Source organism: Lissotriton vulgaris, chromosome 11 (genome assembly GCF_964263255.1).
Source record: "Lissotriton vulgaris chromosome 11, aLisVul1.2, whole genome shotgun sequence".
NCBI lineage: Eukaryota > Metazoa > Chordata > Amphibia > Caudata > Salamandridae > Lissotriton > Lissotriton vulgaris.
Genome location: NC_141699.1, coordinates 488263571 through 488279008, shown reverse-complemented (window position 1 = coordinate 488279008; position 15438 = coordinate 488263571). Strand labels below are relative to the sequence as shown.

Here is a 15438-nt window from a genome sequence, read left to right as displayed (position 1 = left end):
ACCTTGACCTTCCGCTTGTGCCATACACTTTAAGGCACAATCCATCAAATATATATATCCTGATTTCTCCCTACGTAGGGAAAACACGTTCACCCCTCTTGCTAAATAACTAAATACTTATAAGGTCCCAAAGGCGAGACCTATTGGCTATGCCAGTGCTTGTTATTTATGTTGGATGCTTAGGTTTTTGTCTACACTCTTGCAAAAGCTTCTCAGATTTAAAAAAGTGGCATTATGGATGGATACAGTTTTGCAGTCTTGATCTCTACTTTGGTTGACATTCTTCCCCTGAATCCAAGGCAACTTCATCACTTCTTGCAATCATTGAACTCTCATGACTTCTCTGCCCCCTCTCTGGTGCTCTTTTGATCCCTTGTGCCAAGGAATGTTCTGGAGTTCGTGCGCTCCGCAAATGTTGCATAAAATGTAAAGATTTTATTGCTTTTTTTTAAAACTTTTTTTTCCTGGCCTCGGTTTTTAGGTCTCGCCTGTCGATGCGCATGCGCATCGAGCAAGGCGAGAGTATTGCGAGTTATCCACTCTTTATCCACACTGCAAGGAATCGTGGCGATTCCTTGCAGTGCCCGTGACTTTTAAGGTCAATGCGCATGCGCATTAAGCTTATGCGCATGCGCATTGACCTTAAAAGTCACGGGCGCGTGCATGTCCGTCTTTGTTTACCCGCTCCGCCCCCTTCCCGCCGTCTCGCATTTCCCCCTGCCGCATCAAAGGCTTTCACGGCCGGCCGGCCATGCTTTCAGTTTCACGACCGGCCGGCCGTGTCAATTACATTTCTCTCCCCGCTCCGCCCCCTGCTGCGGCCGTGTCGCACTTCTCCTCCCCCCCCTCCCCACAGCAATGCCCTCCATCTTGTTTGTTGCAGTCTGTCTTCCTTTTGTCTCTCCCTATCCCTCTTACTTCACCTCATTCTCTCCCCTTCCCTCTGCCTCGCCATCTCTTCTTTCCCTCTCGATTCCCCGTGTTTCCTCCTTTCCCCCGCCTCACTCTCTTCACTATATGTCTCACTCCTGATGTTATTAGGTTGAAGATATTTCAGTGACATATATATTTTAAACAGAACGCGGTATTCCACAACATCGTTATCTTTCCTGAAATGGTATTTTTTTTTATAAAATAGAAGCTTGTTTTATTTGTTACCATTCTGTATGTATTGCTTCTTTTCTGTTGAAACTCCCAATACAAATTTGTGAAATCGAAAAAAAAACACTGGCCAAATGTAGAAGAATATTACGGTCTCAAATAGCATGCGTTGCCATAGTAGTCGCTGGCACTTTAGGCTAGCACTGTGTGCCTGGAGGTGCTTCTGGGGGAGGGCACGATGCTGTCGCTCAAAATGAAGTTAAGTCAATGGCTTAAGTGGGCTGCCCCATGCTGTGTGCTGCAGTGGGCGGATGAATAATGCGGATTACGCGCGTGGTAGTTCATTTCATGCACATTTATGCATTGGTAAGTTGAATGGAAAGTCAGTACTCGGAGTCAGGAAGGTGGAACCAGTTTTGCAGCCAAAGATCACTTGGGTGGGTGGCTCTTTGTTGCTATTAGGGACTTCGTTTATTCCAATTTACTGCTCCTCGAGACTGGATGAAAGCGAGGGCGGCCTGTGACGTGGAATGTGGCGCAGCCTTTCAACATACCTCTTCGGCTCTTTGTTGCTATTTGATTGATTTAGGGACTTCGTTTATTCCAATTTACTGCTCCTCGAGACTGGATGAAAGCGAGGGCGGCCTGTGACGTGGAATGTGGCGCAGCCTTTCAACATACCTCTTCTACCATAATCACTGCAATCGGAAGTGTGCAGAGTGTGTCATGGGTGCAGGCATACTTAGCTACCACCCTGCACTCTGCATGCATTTCCTCTAATGGTTTACTCTCACCCATGGTTCAGACTGTGCAGCAGAAGGCTATGTTAGCTCCCTGTAACAGCAACGGAGCCACTAGCTGGTACCTCAATTCTTCATCCTGAGACTCTGTCAGACAGCAAATGTCTTCAGAATAAGCCTGTCCGTCTTCTGTTTCCTCACCCCCTGCTCGAGCGGAGAAGCGGCTCTGATTGGATGCTGGGAGCATCTCCTGCACTGGAAGAGAAAGGAAATGCCTGACTGCAGAGTCTGCTCCAGGCCATTAGGATGGAAATATGCTGGACAGCCACTCTAACAATGCTTGCAGTATTCTGCCAAACTGGCAACCACCCTAAAACTTCGTCTTCCCAGAATTGTATTCAATTTTTTACAAACCCAGTAGAACTCATAAAAAAAAAACCCATCTTCTTTCTTGCTCATAAAAAGGCCTCTGAGAGTTGCTGGTGCTGTTTTCTAAATTTTCAAATGTGGTTCAACTACAATATCTTCTTAAACAGCATGTGCATTTACAAAGATCTAACTACAAAAACAGATGCTCACAATATTGGCCAGTCAAGCATGTTATTTGACTGCAAGCTCTAGTCTTAGAATCTTCAAAAAAAAAGTTGGTTGTCAAAAAATGCTGAAGCCCATCAGCTACCACAGGAGTGTTTTAGCGAGAATGAAGGCACCACAACCATATAGCACACCCCCGCTCCGCCCCCTCACTCTCTCTGCCCACCCTCAACGCCTCACCCTCACTCACCCTCACCCTCACCCTCACTCTCACCCTCACTCTCACTCTCACTCACCCTCTCACTCACCCTCAACACCTCACCCTCAACGCCTCACCCTCAACGCCTCACCCTCAACGCCTCACCCTCACTCACCCTCACCCTCACTCACCCTCACTCACCCTCACTCTCACTCACCCTCACTCTCACTCACCCTCACTCTCACTCACCCTCACTCACCCTCACTCTCACTCACCCTCAACACCTCACCCTCAACACCTCACCCTCAACACCTCACCCTCAACGCCTCACCCTCACTCACCCTCACCCTCACCCTCACCCTCACCCTCACCCTCACTCTCACTCACCCTCACCCTCACTCACCCTCACCCTCACTCACCCTCACCCACCCTCACTCACCCCTCACTCTCACTCTCACTCACCCTCACTCACCCTCACCCACCCTCACTCACCCTCACTCTCACTCTCACTCTCACTCTCACTCACCCTCACTCTCACTCACCCTCACTCTCACTCACCCTCAACCCCTCACTCACCCTCACTCTCACTCATCCTCACTCACCCTCAACCCCTCACCCTCACTCACCCTCAACCCCTCACCCTCACTCACCCTCAACCCCTCACCCTCACTCACCCTCAACCCCTCACCCTCACTCACCCTCACCTTCACTCACCCTCAACCCCTCACCCTCACTCACCCTCAACGCCTCACCCTCACTCACCCTCACCCTCACTCACCCTCACCCTCACTCACCCTCACCCTCACCTTCACTCACCCTCAACCCCTCACCCTCACCCACCTTCACTCACCCTCACCCACCCTCACCCTCACCCTCACTCACACTCACCCTCACTCACCCTCACCCACCCTCAACCCCTCATCCTCACTCACCCTCAACCCCTCACCCTCACTCACCCTCAACCCCTCACCCTCACTCACCCCCACTCACCCTCAACCCCTCACCCTCAACCCCTCACCCTCACTCACCCTCAACCCCTCACCCTCAACCCCTCACCCTCAACCCCTCACCCTCAATCCCTCACCCTCACCCACACTCACCCACACTCACCCTCACTCACCCTCACTCACACTCACCCACCCTCACTCACCCTCACTCACACTCACCCTCACCCTCACTCACCCTCAACCCCTCACTCACCCTCAACCCCTCACTCACCCTCAACCCCTCACTCACCCTCAACCCCTCACCCTCACTCACCCTCAACCCCTCACCCTCAACCCCTCACTCACCCTCACTCACCCTCACCCTCACTCACCCTCAACCCCTCAGGCTCACCCTCACTCACCCTCAACCCCTCACCCTCACTCACCCTCAACCTCATGCTAAAGATCTACAAAAAAACCCATAAACAATTCTAAAAGCACTAACTCTAATGCTGCGAGACCTATTGCATTTCTAATGCTTGTTATTAAATTACTGTAGTTGCAGTATTACTGTGTATTCAGCAAAGCTTATGTTATTCTGCATAGTGTTCACGAAAGAGAAGAAAAAGGTGGCTACCTGAAATCCTACATCTCCATCATGTGTGCCCTGAAAACGTAGAAAAATTAATATAATAATTGACCAGAAATTAAGAATCTCCCTCCCACACTGCTCAGTCTTGGTATTTGAGACGTGTTTGATATTTATTGGGGCACTTGTATCCCTACAAACAGAAGTGCTGTGCTCAGCAAATTGAGATGGTTACTTCAAGAATGGGATGGGAAGTGTGTTTTGAGAAGAGAAACGAGATCACTAAGACAGTAAAATTAAAATATTATAGTATTACATTTAGGCTCACATTATTTATAATAAGTACACAAGTAGACAGCTCGTAACTTGGGAGTACTACTAGATAGTAACCTACAACTGGACTCCCAAGTGAATAAAACAGTGAGCACCTGTCTATCTCTGCTCCGAGCTCTTCGAAAAATTCTCTCTTTTTTACCAGCCTCAGCTAGACCCCAAGTGGTAAGGAGTATCATTATGAGCAGACTAGACTATTGCAATGGGCTACTATTGGGAGCTCCTGGTTCCGTGTTAAAAAAGCTACAAAGGATTCAAGTATTCGCAGCTAAGCTTGCATTAAATAGAGAACGCAGAGCCTCTACCTCGCTTGCCTTAAAGGATCTACACTGGTTACCTATGGCACAGAGATTCCAGTTTAAGGCACTCTGTATTGTCTACAGGGCAGCTCATAAAATGGGGCCTAAGCCTTTACAGAGAAAATTCCTCTGGTATTCCCCAGCTAGAAACCTTCGTTCTTCCTCAGCCAATTTGCTACGAACCCACATTTTAATAAAGCTCGATTAGGAGGTAGATCAGTCTTGTAGCGTCCAGACTCTGGAACTCATTGCTTATCGAGATCTGACAAATTCATACTCTGATGAGATTTAGGAAGGAACTGAAAACCAGACTCTTTCTGAGTAACTAATTCTTTAGTCCCTCTGACCAAACCTTCAGTTACGCACAGTGTCCCTAAGTGGTAATCCCAGCGACAGGATACCCGTTGGGTGGCAGCCGCGCTCTAGAAATGTTACTTACAATGTCTTGTGTCGGTATGTGACAGGGACATGATTTATTCTATTTTTCTTTTCTTGATACATAGTTAAAGCTAAAACATTTGCTTAATTTCGTTAAGATTGGAGGTCACTCTGCGCTGGAACGGAAAGACAGTTAAGGGCTTAGGACGATTGTGGTGGAAGGATCTGGTTTCTGAGGAGGCACAAGGATGTTTTGATACTGCCAGTAAATGAAGAATTGTCAATTTTTTTTAATCTAAAATACATATTATGCTGGTGTCCATCAAATCTTGAGCTGCAGTACTCATTGGCTTTCTTAAAGGAAAATACAGTTTTGTCTGTCCTTACCTGCCTGTCTGCCCTGTTCTGTTCATCATTTTATTTTTCCTTTTTTCATGTCAATTAATGTAAGGTGGATTTAATAGCGTGTAATTTAATTTCACGTGGGTATCATTTGTTAAAAAGAGGGAATAGAATGTGTAGTTAATCACATTAATGTAATAAAAATAGAGTGTGTCTCTCATGCTAATTGTTTCGGGATCCTGCCCATCCGTGAACATGTATAGCATATGCAAAGAGCAGACCCAAGATGGTGAACTGTAATGACAGGTAAGTAACCTTTCCTAAAACAAATTCCCAATTGAATATGGTTATTTGAATGTGGGAAAATACCAGAGAAATTGGCTTAATGTTTTCTTTTTCTTTTCCTTATCCTACAAATGACCTTGCTGCTTATTTACAACCTTAAAAGTAAAATATTTACTTAACCTGGATGTCAGGCTTCTGTCATGAACCTTTGCCATTGCTTCCATTTTGAGAGTATGGAGTGTGAAGACCAAACTATTAAAGCCATCCCATATGCTGGCTGATAAAGGACCTGTGCAATTGCATTGTGTTTTGAAGGACATTTATTTTTTCTACAGATCCTGAAAATTAAGAATTTCAAATGACCTTATGAAATATCATTCTTAATCAGACCACAAATAAGAGAATTCTGAAAAGGCCTTCTACTTTTATATATTCTATTTAATGGGTAGTAATATGCACATTGCATGTTCATATGTATACTGCTGTAATACTCCGCAAGCTTTTCTTGATAGATAACTCGGTCGTTCGTTTTAAATCAATTTTTAAATGTATTAAAACACTTCAAAAAAAATGTAAAAAAGGAAATAAGATGTAAGAAACCTGGATTCTGTTGATTGCAGTTGGCATTTGCAGTGCTCCTTTGTCATACTGGCTGACCTTTACACACATCATTTGCCCCAGTTTGATTTTTCCCATGCACTGGCTCTTGGCCAATGATCCAGACCATGTTTTTCACCCATTCCAAGGGTTATCTAGACTGCGCAAACTTGTAATGAGTTAGGAATGGTAGCATCGGTTCTGAACATTTCTGTCCACTTTGATCTCTTTTACAGATTGACAGGCAGCAGTTTGAAGAGACCATTAGAACCCTGAATAACCTCTATGCAGAAGCTGAGAAAATAGGGGGACAATCGTATCTTGAAGGTTGTTTGGCTTGTTTGACAGCCTACACAGTCTTCTTGTGCATGGAAACGCATTATGAGAAAGTGAGTAGCGTTTGTTGTTTACTTCATTTACTCCTCATCAGAATAAAAAAAGTTTTTAATTCTTTAAACTGAATTTTTTTAAACGATTTTCTTTTTACATGGGGTTTTATTTTCTCTCAACGGAAAGAAAATGTATGATCTGAAAGTCTCTGAGTAAAATTACTTTTTTCTGATTGGTATTTTGCCCCAATCAAACGTAACTTTCTGTTTCCTGAACTTAAAAGAATCGGCAACATGGCTCTTATGGAATAATTATTATTACAGAATATTTTTGATTGTAATTACAGTCTCAAAGTTGTAAACTTTTAAAGTGCATTTGCGTTACTGTGAGATGGAATACAACTGTAATATGGGCTATGCATTTTCAGCTGATAATGAATACAACTCGTCTTTATCTTGCTCATTAGCAGTGGTGAAGGACCCTATAGCAGCATTGTTTGTGAAGCTTGGGCTTGAATTGTACAATTAGAAGTTATCACTTTTATGGTAAAGTTGAAATTCTGTGTTACTTGTGATGATGATTGCTATTTTAGGTGTGATCGTAATTTATTGTATAACACTGAATCCTTAATTTCTTACTTGAATGTGCTACATTTTCCTAAATTTGGGTTGATTAACTATAATTCTTCTCTTATTAACTTTGCTTCACTTAAGTTAAATAGGATAATTGTTTTTCATATACATTGTCTTCAATATCTGTCTACAGTAAACTGATTTTTAGGGTAGCCCGCAAACATGCATGTACTTTAGATTTCGGGTTTTCAACCAACATTTGGTTTTTTGGGATGTTGGTTATTTTTGTCTGACTTTGAATGTAATCGTTACCAGATTTTAAGCTTCACTACTATTTTGTTTAACCAGATATGGAAATACAGGTGACATTAATAATTTATCACTGTGTATATTTGATTTGAATATGGATGCTAACACTACTTAATTGAGAAACAGTAGGACACAGCTCCATAATACCCTTTTAGATCATCATTTTAAAAATAGAGTAAAATGTAATATACAAAATGGCACCAAAATGACCAAAAATCCAAAAAGGAGAACCAGAGAGATGATTTTTTAAAGTTTTAAGCAGAATTTGCACCAAGAAACACACATTGTTAGTGATAGCCAAGAGTCCCGGTAGACCAGCACCTAGGTGCAATTTGTGACGATGACCTCTGTGGAGTGCAGGTTGGATATACTAACCAGGTTCGTCCTGGCCAAAGATTTTACCTTCTGGATTTGTCCTTTAAGTCACAATCCACTACAGTCGTACACTTCTAAAGCCCTCCTGGACCTCAAGGAAGGGCCTTAGAGACTCACAGGAGTAGCAGGCTGATCGGCCAGTTCTCAGTTCCTTAGTGTGCCCTGTCCGTGGGCGCTCGCTGCAGCGGAGTTCAGATAGGGCAGCCATATGCTGCTCCGGCAGCAGCATTCAGCATGTGCAGAATCTCTCACTAGCAGTCGGACTCCTGGAGCGATTGGAGGCTTTCTTCTTCTCCTCCTGCGTGAGAAGGCTTCAAATAGGGGGTGGCCAGGGCGATCCTTTTTGGGGTCTCTACTGGGTGATGGTGCCGAGGTACTCCCACAGCGCTTTCACTTCTCCTGCCGGGGCAGAACAAGTCACAGTCCTTGGTGCTCCCAGTGTACTGCCATACAGAGTCCCCATATCTTAAAGTCCATGAGCTCCAGCCTGATCAACACAGTGATATTTTACCCAGCAGCTCTTCCTGGTATACAGAGTTGCCGCCACTCTACTGTATAAGGCTACGGCACTTGCCTCACTGCGACCCCTCCTGGCATATGAGGTCACAGGCTCATTACTTTGCACATATTCCGTCTGTCCCGCTCAGCACTATACATACCTGAATTCACAGCCAGAATTGTCCTGGCATACAGGGGTTTTCGATTCTGTCCTGCACTTGGCCAATGCAACATCTATTTTCTGACATCTAGCACAGGCAGTCCACTCAACTGGACCTCACTTTCTCCATCACTCTCCTCCTCCTCCTCACAGGGCACACTGATATTGGCAAAAAGCCCGGACATGTGGTCTTGGATTCCCTGGATGATGTCTCCTTACCCAACAGGAAGACCAGCATGCCTTGGCCCCCAGTCCTGGTCACAGGCAGAAGTCTTGCAGAACTTCCCCTCCTCACAACTGTTGGGGAAGGCAATAGTCTTCCACCACTGTGAGGGCAGCACCATCTGTGAGACAGGCCAATGTCATGACGCGCACGCCTGATCCATGTTTGCTATAACAACAAAAATCAGGATTAGGGATCCAGACATCAGTACTTGTTGGACACTCACATTGGCTACCATTCAGCAGACTTTTCTATCCCAGCACCTAGTATCTTCCCATATCTAACAATAAAATCCAGTTTTAGACAGTCGCTGTAAGGGCATGTTATGGGAAGAGGGACTATCACCTCAGTGTTATCTCTGTTTAGGAAACAACTACCATTTTGTTTTACAGACTTTTTGAAATATTTTTACAAGCCAAATTCACTGGTAAATTTGTAATAAATATTTTAGACAGATGACTTGAACAAAGTTACTTTTGCCCTGCCTAAAGTCCGTGGCAGCTAAGTCTAGATTTTGCTCTCTCCCTTCTGCTAGGTAAAAATTAGCATTTTGAGGAGTTGATGAGAAGATTATATGGGACTGTGCTCAAGCGCTCCTTCACAAAGGTTATACAGGAGTCGAGCTCTTTAGTGATCTGAAGAAAGTTGGTATTGTGACGTGCAGTACAATTAGCAAGCGCTACAAAAGATTTCTTCAAGCTCTCGTTTGTAAGAAGCTCCAAAACGGCCAGGGAAGTGCAGTGAACTGCTCACCATCAAATACATGTGCTTACTACACTTCACAATGAGTTCACTTCTCCAGTGACCGTTTGGGGTCAGTTGGCAGAAGTCTTAAATTATACTATATATACTTGATTACAAAAAGTACATGAGTGAAGTAGATACGAATGACTGGTACTTTAGCCATATAGAACGAGTTGTAAAATTGGAACATAATATAAGAAGTTACCTTTATGTTGTCTATCAGCAGACCAGTAAAAGAATATTGACGTCTGTCATAGACTTTCAGTTGGCTCTTGTTTTTTTATTTTATATATATATATTTATTCAGCAGTGAAAAGATAATCAACTGTTTTAATTTAACAAAGGACAACATTTCATTCATCACAATCATTAGCAGATTGAATATAAAAATACAAAGCAGTTCTAAAAGTGCAAAGGTAAAGAGCATTGTAACAATAGTTATAGTCCAGAATATAGTCAAAATATGACGAATGAAGTGCCTAAAAAAGTGCAAATACAACAATAAAATGAGTCACCATAGCAATCAACCGTACATAATAAAACTACATAAAAAAAGACCGACTTGCTTTCTAAAATCCCTTAGTGCAGTTGCCCTACAAGCAAATCAAAAACTTTCCAAATTGTATAACATTTAGTTAAACTTGTTTCTCAAAACTTATAAATATTCACACAATCTTATCTGAAATATTTTAGTATACCTTTGCACCACAGTGGGTAAATCTTTTAACTTCCAATGCTGTAAAACAAGAGAACAATCAATAGACGGTCCAATAGAAAAGAAATATTAGACACATTTTGGCAGAATATTCTTGAATACCCAAACAATACCAGTGATACTTAAGGTTGAATATTTACAAACAATACCCGTGATACTTAAGGTTGAATATTTACAAACAATAACAGTGATACTCAAAGTTGAATATTTACCCCAATCATGCTATTGAAAGGCAGAAAAATATTGTACCAAAATTGCACAATACCGGACAAGTAAAAAAAATGTGTAACCAATCCCCCAAAGCATTAGTTTAGTACCTACAATATTTTCTGACACTGCAGGATATATCTTGTGTAGAGCAGAGTGTCTAATAGGCCAGCTATCATGAAATGAAAGGAATGACCTTCTTTTGAAATTAGCTGCCTGCACAGTTGATGTTGCATGAATGAAATAATCGGCCATTCCACTGGTGTTATTCTACAATAGATGAATTCTATCTGAAAAAAATTAGGAACCATCAAAAATGTTAACTTTTTGGCAGTAACCCCTGTACCAGTTCTCAAACCCCAATAATTAATACTTTCAATTCATAATATGTACCACACCAAAGTGAACTTCTGGGTAACTGAGTGTGGCAGAGCACACAGATTAACAATTAATATCTGCCTCAAATGGCAGTTTGTAATATATGAAATAGCTATGTCTGTATGCTATGTGTCTGCACTCGGTGCCTCTGGTGGGGCCCAAAAATGAAGCATGCCACCAACTAGGTTGGTGGGTGAGGGCCTTCATACTAAACCAAATGGGTTCACATGCAGACACATAGCATACAGACATAGCTAGTTCTCTTTGATTAACCACTATATCCCAGGGGAAACGAACTAGCAACTCTAGTTCCTCTCTCTCCTTGATTAACAGAAGTTTGTGATATATATCATCCATGACACATTGCATGCGTCTCTGTGTAGCTTTTTGAATTCTTCCATGTAATTTGGCAAGAAGGTCTCATATCCAAGACTTTTTTTTCCTAAATTAGTTTCAAGCCACCATGTCTTTTGTGACTCCTGTAAAGAGGCACACATTGGACTTGCGTTTGGTTGTGTACCATCTTCATCATCTTTGAAAACTTGGAGTCTGTTCTGTCCACAGTATCACAAGTGTATTGCTGTCAATGCACTGCACATAATGATGGACAGAATATAATTTCTAGAAGAGCTCTTTATGGAACTTAAGATGGATGGGCAGTCTGCATTATTTATTTATTGTAGAGTTCTTGCTTGTATTTATGCTCAGGCTGTACACATAGCCATTAGAACTTTGTGTACAACTTGATACCATAACAATCTCTTTTGCATGGTATGTAGTGCCTGAACAGCGTCACCCTTTATAAAGAATCAAGGACTCCTCAACCTTATATATTTTTATCAGGAGTATAAATGTCTAGAAACTTGACAGACAAATGTTCCATGAAAGGCCGAATTGTGAACAAGCTGTCATGGTCTGGGTGGTCCCGGGGAAATGCTCAAGAATTATCATGACTGGTGCAAAGCTGGGAGTTGCCTAATTTGTGCAAGTAGACCAATATGACTGTATGATTGTTTGTGCAATATTCCCATGTTCAATGTTAGGCCTCAAAATAGTTTCCGGCAAAGTAGAAGTCCACAGGTGTGCCCCAAAGTCAGATGCTAGAGTGCCTGCTTGCTCCCTCGGGACATGTTAGACACGCAAACTTGTTTGGTAAACCATTTTCACAAGGAAGTCCACATCCAGAAAAAGATAGAAGTAGTCAGTAGGCAAATAAATTGGACTATTGACTATACATTCAGCATTTACATTGAATGAGAAAATTTGTGACTGAAATAAATTAGGACTCGTCCAAGTGAGCACTGAGCTTGTCACTGTATCTGCCTGCATTCTGGAGTAGTCTACTCTGCCACTGGCTCTCCTATGTACAACTAGTGCATGCAAAGGAACGTTGCAGCTGCCATGGGCATACACCTCAGAATCACTAAAAGACTAGTTGTCATCGGAAGGAACTTTAACAGAAAAATGTCTTCAGGATTTTTCTTTTATTCCTCTGCATGCCCGTGTCCCCGCTTGCACCGTCCCCCTCCCGCCGCTTCCTGCATCCCCGCCCCTTCTCCTCCTTCCCTTCGCCTTCCCGCCGCTGCGCCTCCTGCGGCCCCGCCCCCGCGCAGCAGTGAATGAGACCCTTCACCTTGGTTGAGGCCGGTCGCCCCCCACACCGCGCAGCACCACCTGACTGCGCCCGTCCCCGCTGCTGCTGAGAGCATCGGTGCTCCAGTGTTCGAGGCCCCTTTGGGCCGCTACTTGTCGCTCTTGATATTGTTGTCGCTCCTGGTAATTTTGTACTGTACTGCTGTGTAACTTCTGTATCACAGCTACATTATTTCCACTGTGCCTGTTCTTTTGTTTCTTTTTCTCCTCTGCCTGCCCATGTCCCCGCTCGTACCGTCCCCCTCCCGCCGCCGCCCCCTGCATCCCCACCCCTTTTCCTCCTTCCCTTCACCTTCCCGCTCCTGCGGCCCCGCCCCCGCGCCCATTGGCTGTTTCCCACCCTCCTCACAGCTGATCCCCCCTCCCACCTCCCTACTTACGGAGGACGCTGCGCGGCCGCGCCAGAGGCAAGCACCTCTGCGCCCGTCCGCGCCTGGACTGGGCCCAGCGCCAGAACCAGAACCCCTGGACCCCTCAAGCGCCACGACACCATACTCCACTGCGACGCCAGCAGCCTCCACGCACACCACGCCGACCGAAATCACACCTGCTTCTAGGCCACCCTGAAACGGACCTACGGACCCTTCTCCTGCCGCACCTGCGACAGAACCACCAAATCCCCAAGGACAGGACCCAACCACCTCCGCTGTATACTCCTCAACACCCGCTCCGCACGCAAACACGCCTTCGAGCTCTGGGATCTGCTCGACACCTCCGCCCCAGACGTGGCCTTCCTGACCGAGACCTGGTGGAATAACTCCTCAACACTCGACATCCCCATAGCCATTCCGGACGGCTACAAGATGACCCGCAGGGATCGCGCCAACGGACCGGAGGAGGAATAGCCATCATCCACAAGTCCACCCTCAAGGTCGCCACCCACACAGACAACACCCTCAACACTGCCGAACACCTGCACTTCCGGATCCACACCGACCCAAATACCCCCCTCAGAGGAACACTCCTCTACAGACCCCTCGGACCCGGGCTCAGTTCAGCGACTCCATCGCTGACCTCGCCAGCACCCACGCACTCGCCTCCATGGACTACATCCTCCTCGGGGACCTGAACTCTCACCTCGAGAACAACAACAACGCCAACTCCGCCACCCTGATCAACAACCTCGGCCTCAAGACAACTCGTCACTGCACCCACTCACGCTGCCGGCCATACGCTGGACCCCATCTTTTCCACAGGCACCAACGTCGCCTTCGACCACACCACCGAACTCCACTGGATCGACCACCGCTGCATCCATTTCTCCTTCAAGAAACCAACCATGCACCACCGCAGCAAAAGCTGCCTTGCCGCTGCTGGAGCAAAGTCACCGAAGACCAGCTGACCACCACCCTCGCCCAGAACCCACCCACCGACCCCCACCAACCCAGACGCTGCATCCCGCAACCTCAGACAGTGGATCGACCACTGCGCCAACACCCTTGCTCCACTCAAGAAACCCTCAAACAACCACGCCAGCAAGAGAGCCACCTGGTTCACCGACAAGCTCCAGACCTCCAAACGCGCATGCCGGAACCTGGAGAAAATATGTCTCCACGAACCCACACCGGACAACCACGCAGCCCACAAGGACGCCACCCACAGACACCACCACCTCATCAGATTAGCCAAGAGATCCTCCTTCAAAAACCGCTTGGATAACAACGCACACGACAGCAAAGAGCTCTTCAGCATCGTAAAGGAACTCTCCAACACCAGCGCAAACGACATTCCGCCCTCACAAGAACTGTGCGACTCACTAGCCATCTTCTTCCACCGCAAGATCGCTGACATCCACAACAGCTTCAACACCTCGACCGCCCTGACTTTGCCAGACTCCACCTACCCTGCGAACACCACCAGCGCCATCCGCCTGACCTCCTGGTCCAACGACGATGAGACACGCAAGGTCATGAACTCCATCCACTCAGGATCCCCGTCAGACCTGTACCCACATCACGTATTCAACAAAGCAGACGCAGCCATCGCACCCCAACTACGGAAGGTCATCAACATCTCCTTTGAAACAGCGACATTCCCGGTAAGTTGGAAGCACGCCGAAATCAACTCCCTCCTCAAGAAGCCCAAAGCGGACCCCAAAGACCTCAAGAACTTCCGACCCATCTCCCTGCTCCCGTTCCCGGCAAAGGTCATTGAGAAAATCGTCAACGGACAATTGGCCCGCCACCTGGAAGACAACAACATCCTGGACCCGTCCCAGTCCGGATTCAGACAAAATCACAGCATAAGGCAGTGTGTCTGCCTACGTCAGCCATTGATAGGTAATTGTGTCAATCACATTGTACTTTCACCCAACACAGCATACGTGTCAATGATTAGTTATTATGTCATTCACATGTTAATTCTTTATAGCCTGAAATGCATCAATATTCTCCCTTTCACATTTTGCTTCGGCCCACCACTGCAGAGGACAATGTGTAAGCTCACTTCAGCCATTGATCAGTTCTTATGCTATTCATATTTAATTTCCAACCTTTGCAAAATACTGTATGTGGAAATGGGCAAGCCCAATTCAACCACTAATAAGTTATTGTGCCATTCCCATTTTACTTCCATCCGCCACCAACTGTACCTTGAGGACCATGGGCTCCTCCTTTTTTAGATCGAGCCTAGAGGCAGCACACATGTGCTGCTCTGCAAGGCATGCTGTTAGAAGACACCCACCACATGCCCACTACTTGTGATTTGCTACTTAGTCTGCCTTTCTAAATGCCATAGTTTTGACTCGTGGATGGTTAGAATACGTTTGTCCTGCCTTGTGGTGTTTTTTTTTCTGCCCTGGCGTTTTCCCCTAGTGCATGGATCCTTTCGATACGGGCCATATGTTTTGGTACCCGCAGTACTTTTTCTTTTGTCTCTGGTGGTTTTTGATTTTCCTGTTGTGTATTACTTTGCGTCAGCCCCCTCACCCCCCCCCCCCGTTGTCCGCATTC

At 45.5% G+C, this 15438-nt stretch overlaps 1 protein-coding gene across 2 annotated transcripts in view; it reads left to right on the top strand.

Moving 5' to 3' along the window:
- GOLGA7 (golgin A7) overlaps positions 1 to 15438 on the top strand; it is a 136671-nt gene that overhangs the window by 36551 nt on the left and 84682 nt on the right. For both annotated transcript variants that reach the window (XM_086943559.1, XM_086943560.1), the window contains exon 3: positions 6560 to 6712. In XM_086943559.1, the coding sequence (XP_086799685.1) occupies positions 6560 to 6712 (153 nt within the window). The remainder of the gene's footprint in view (positions 1 to 6559; positions 6713 to 15438) is intronic.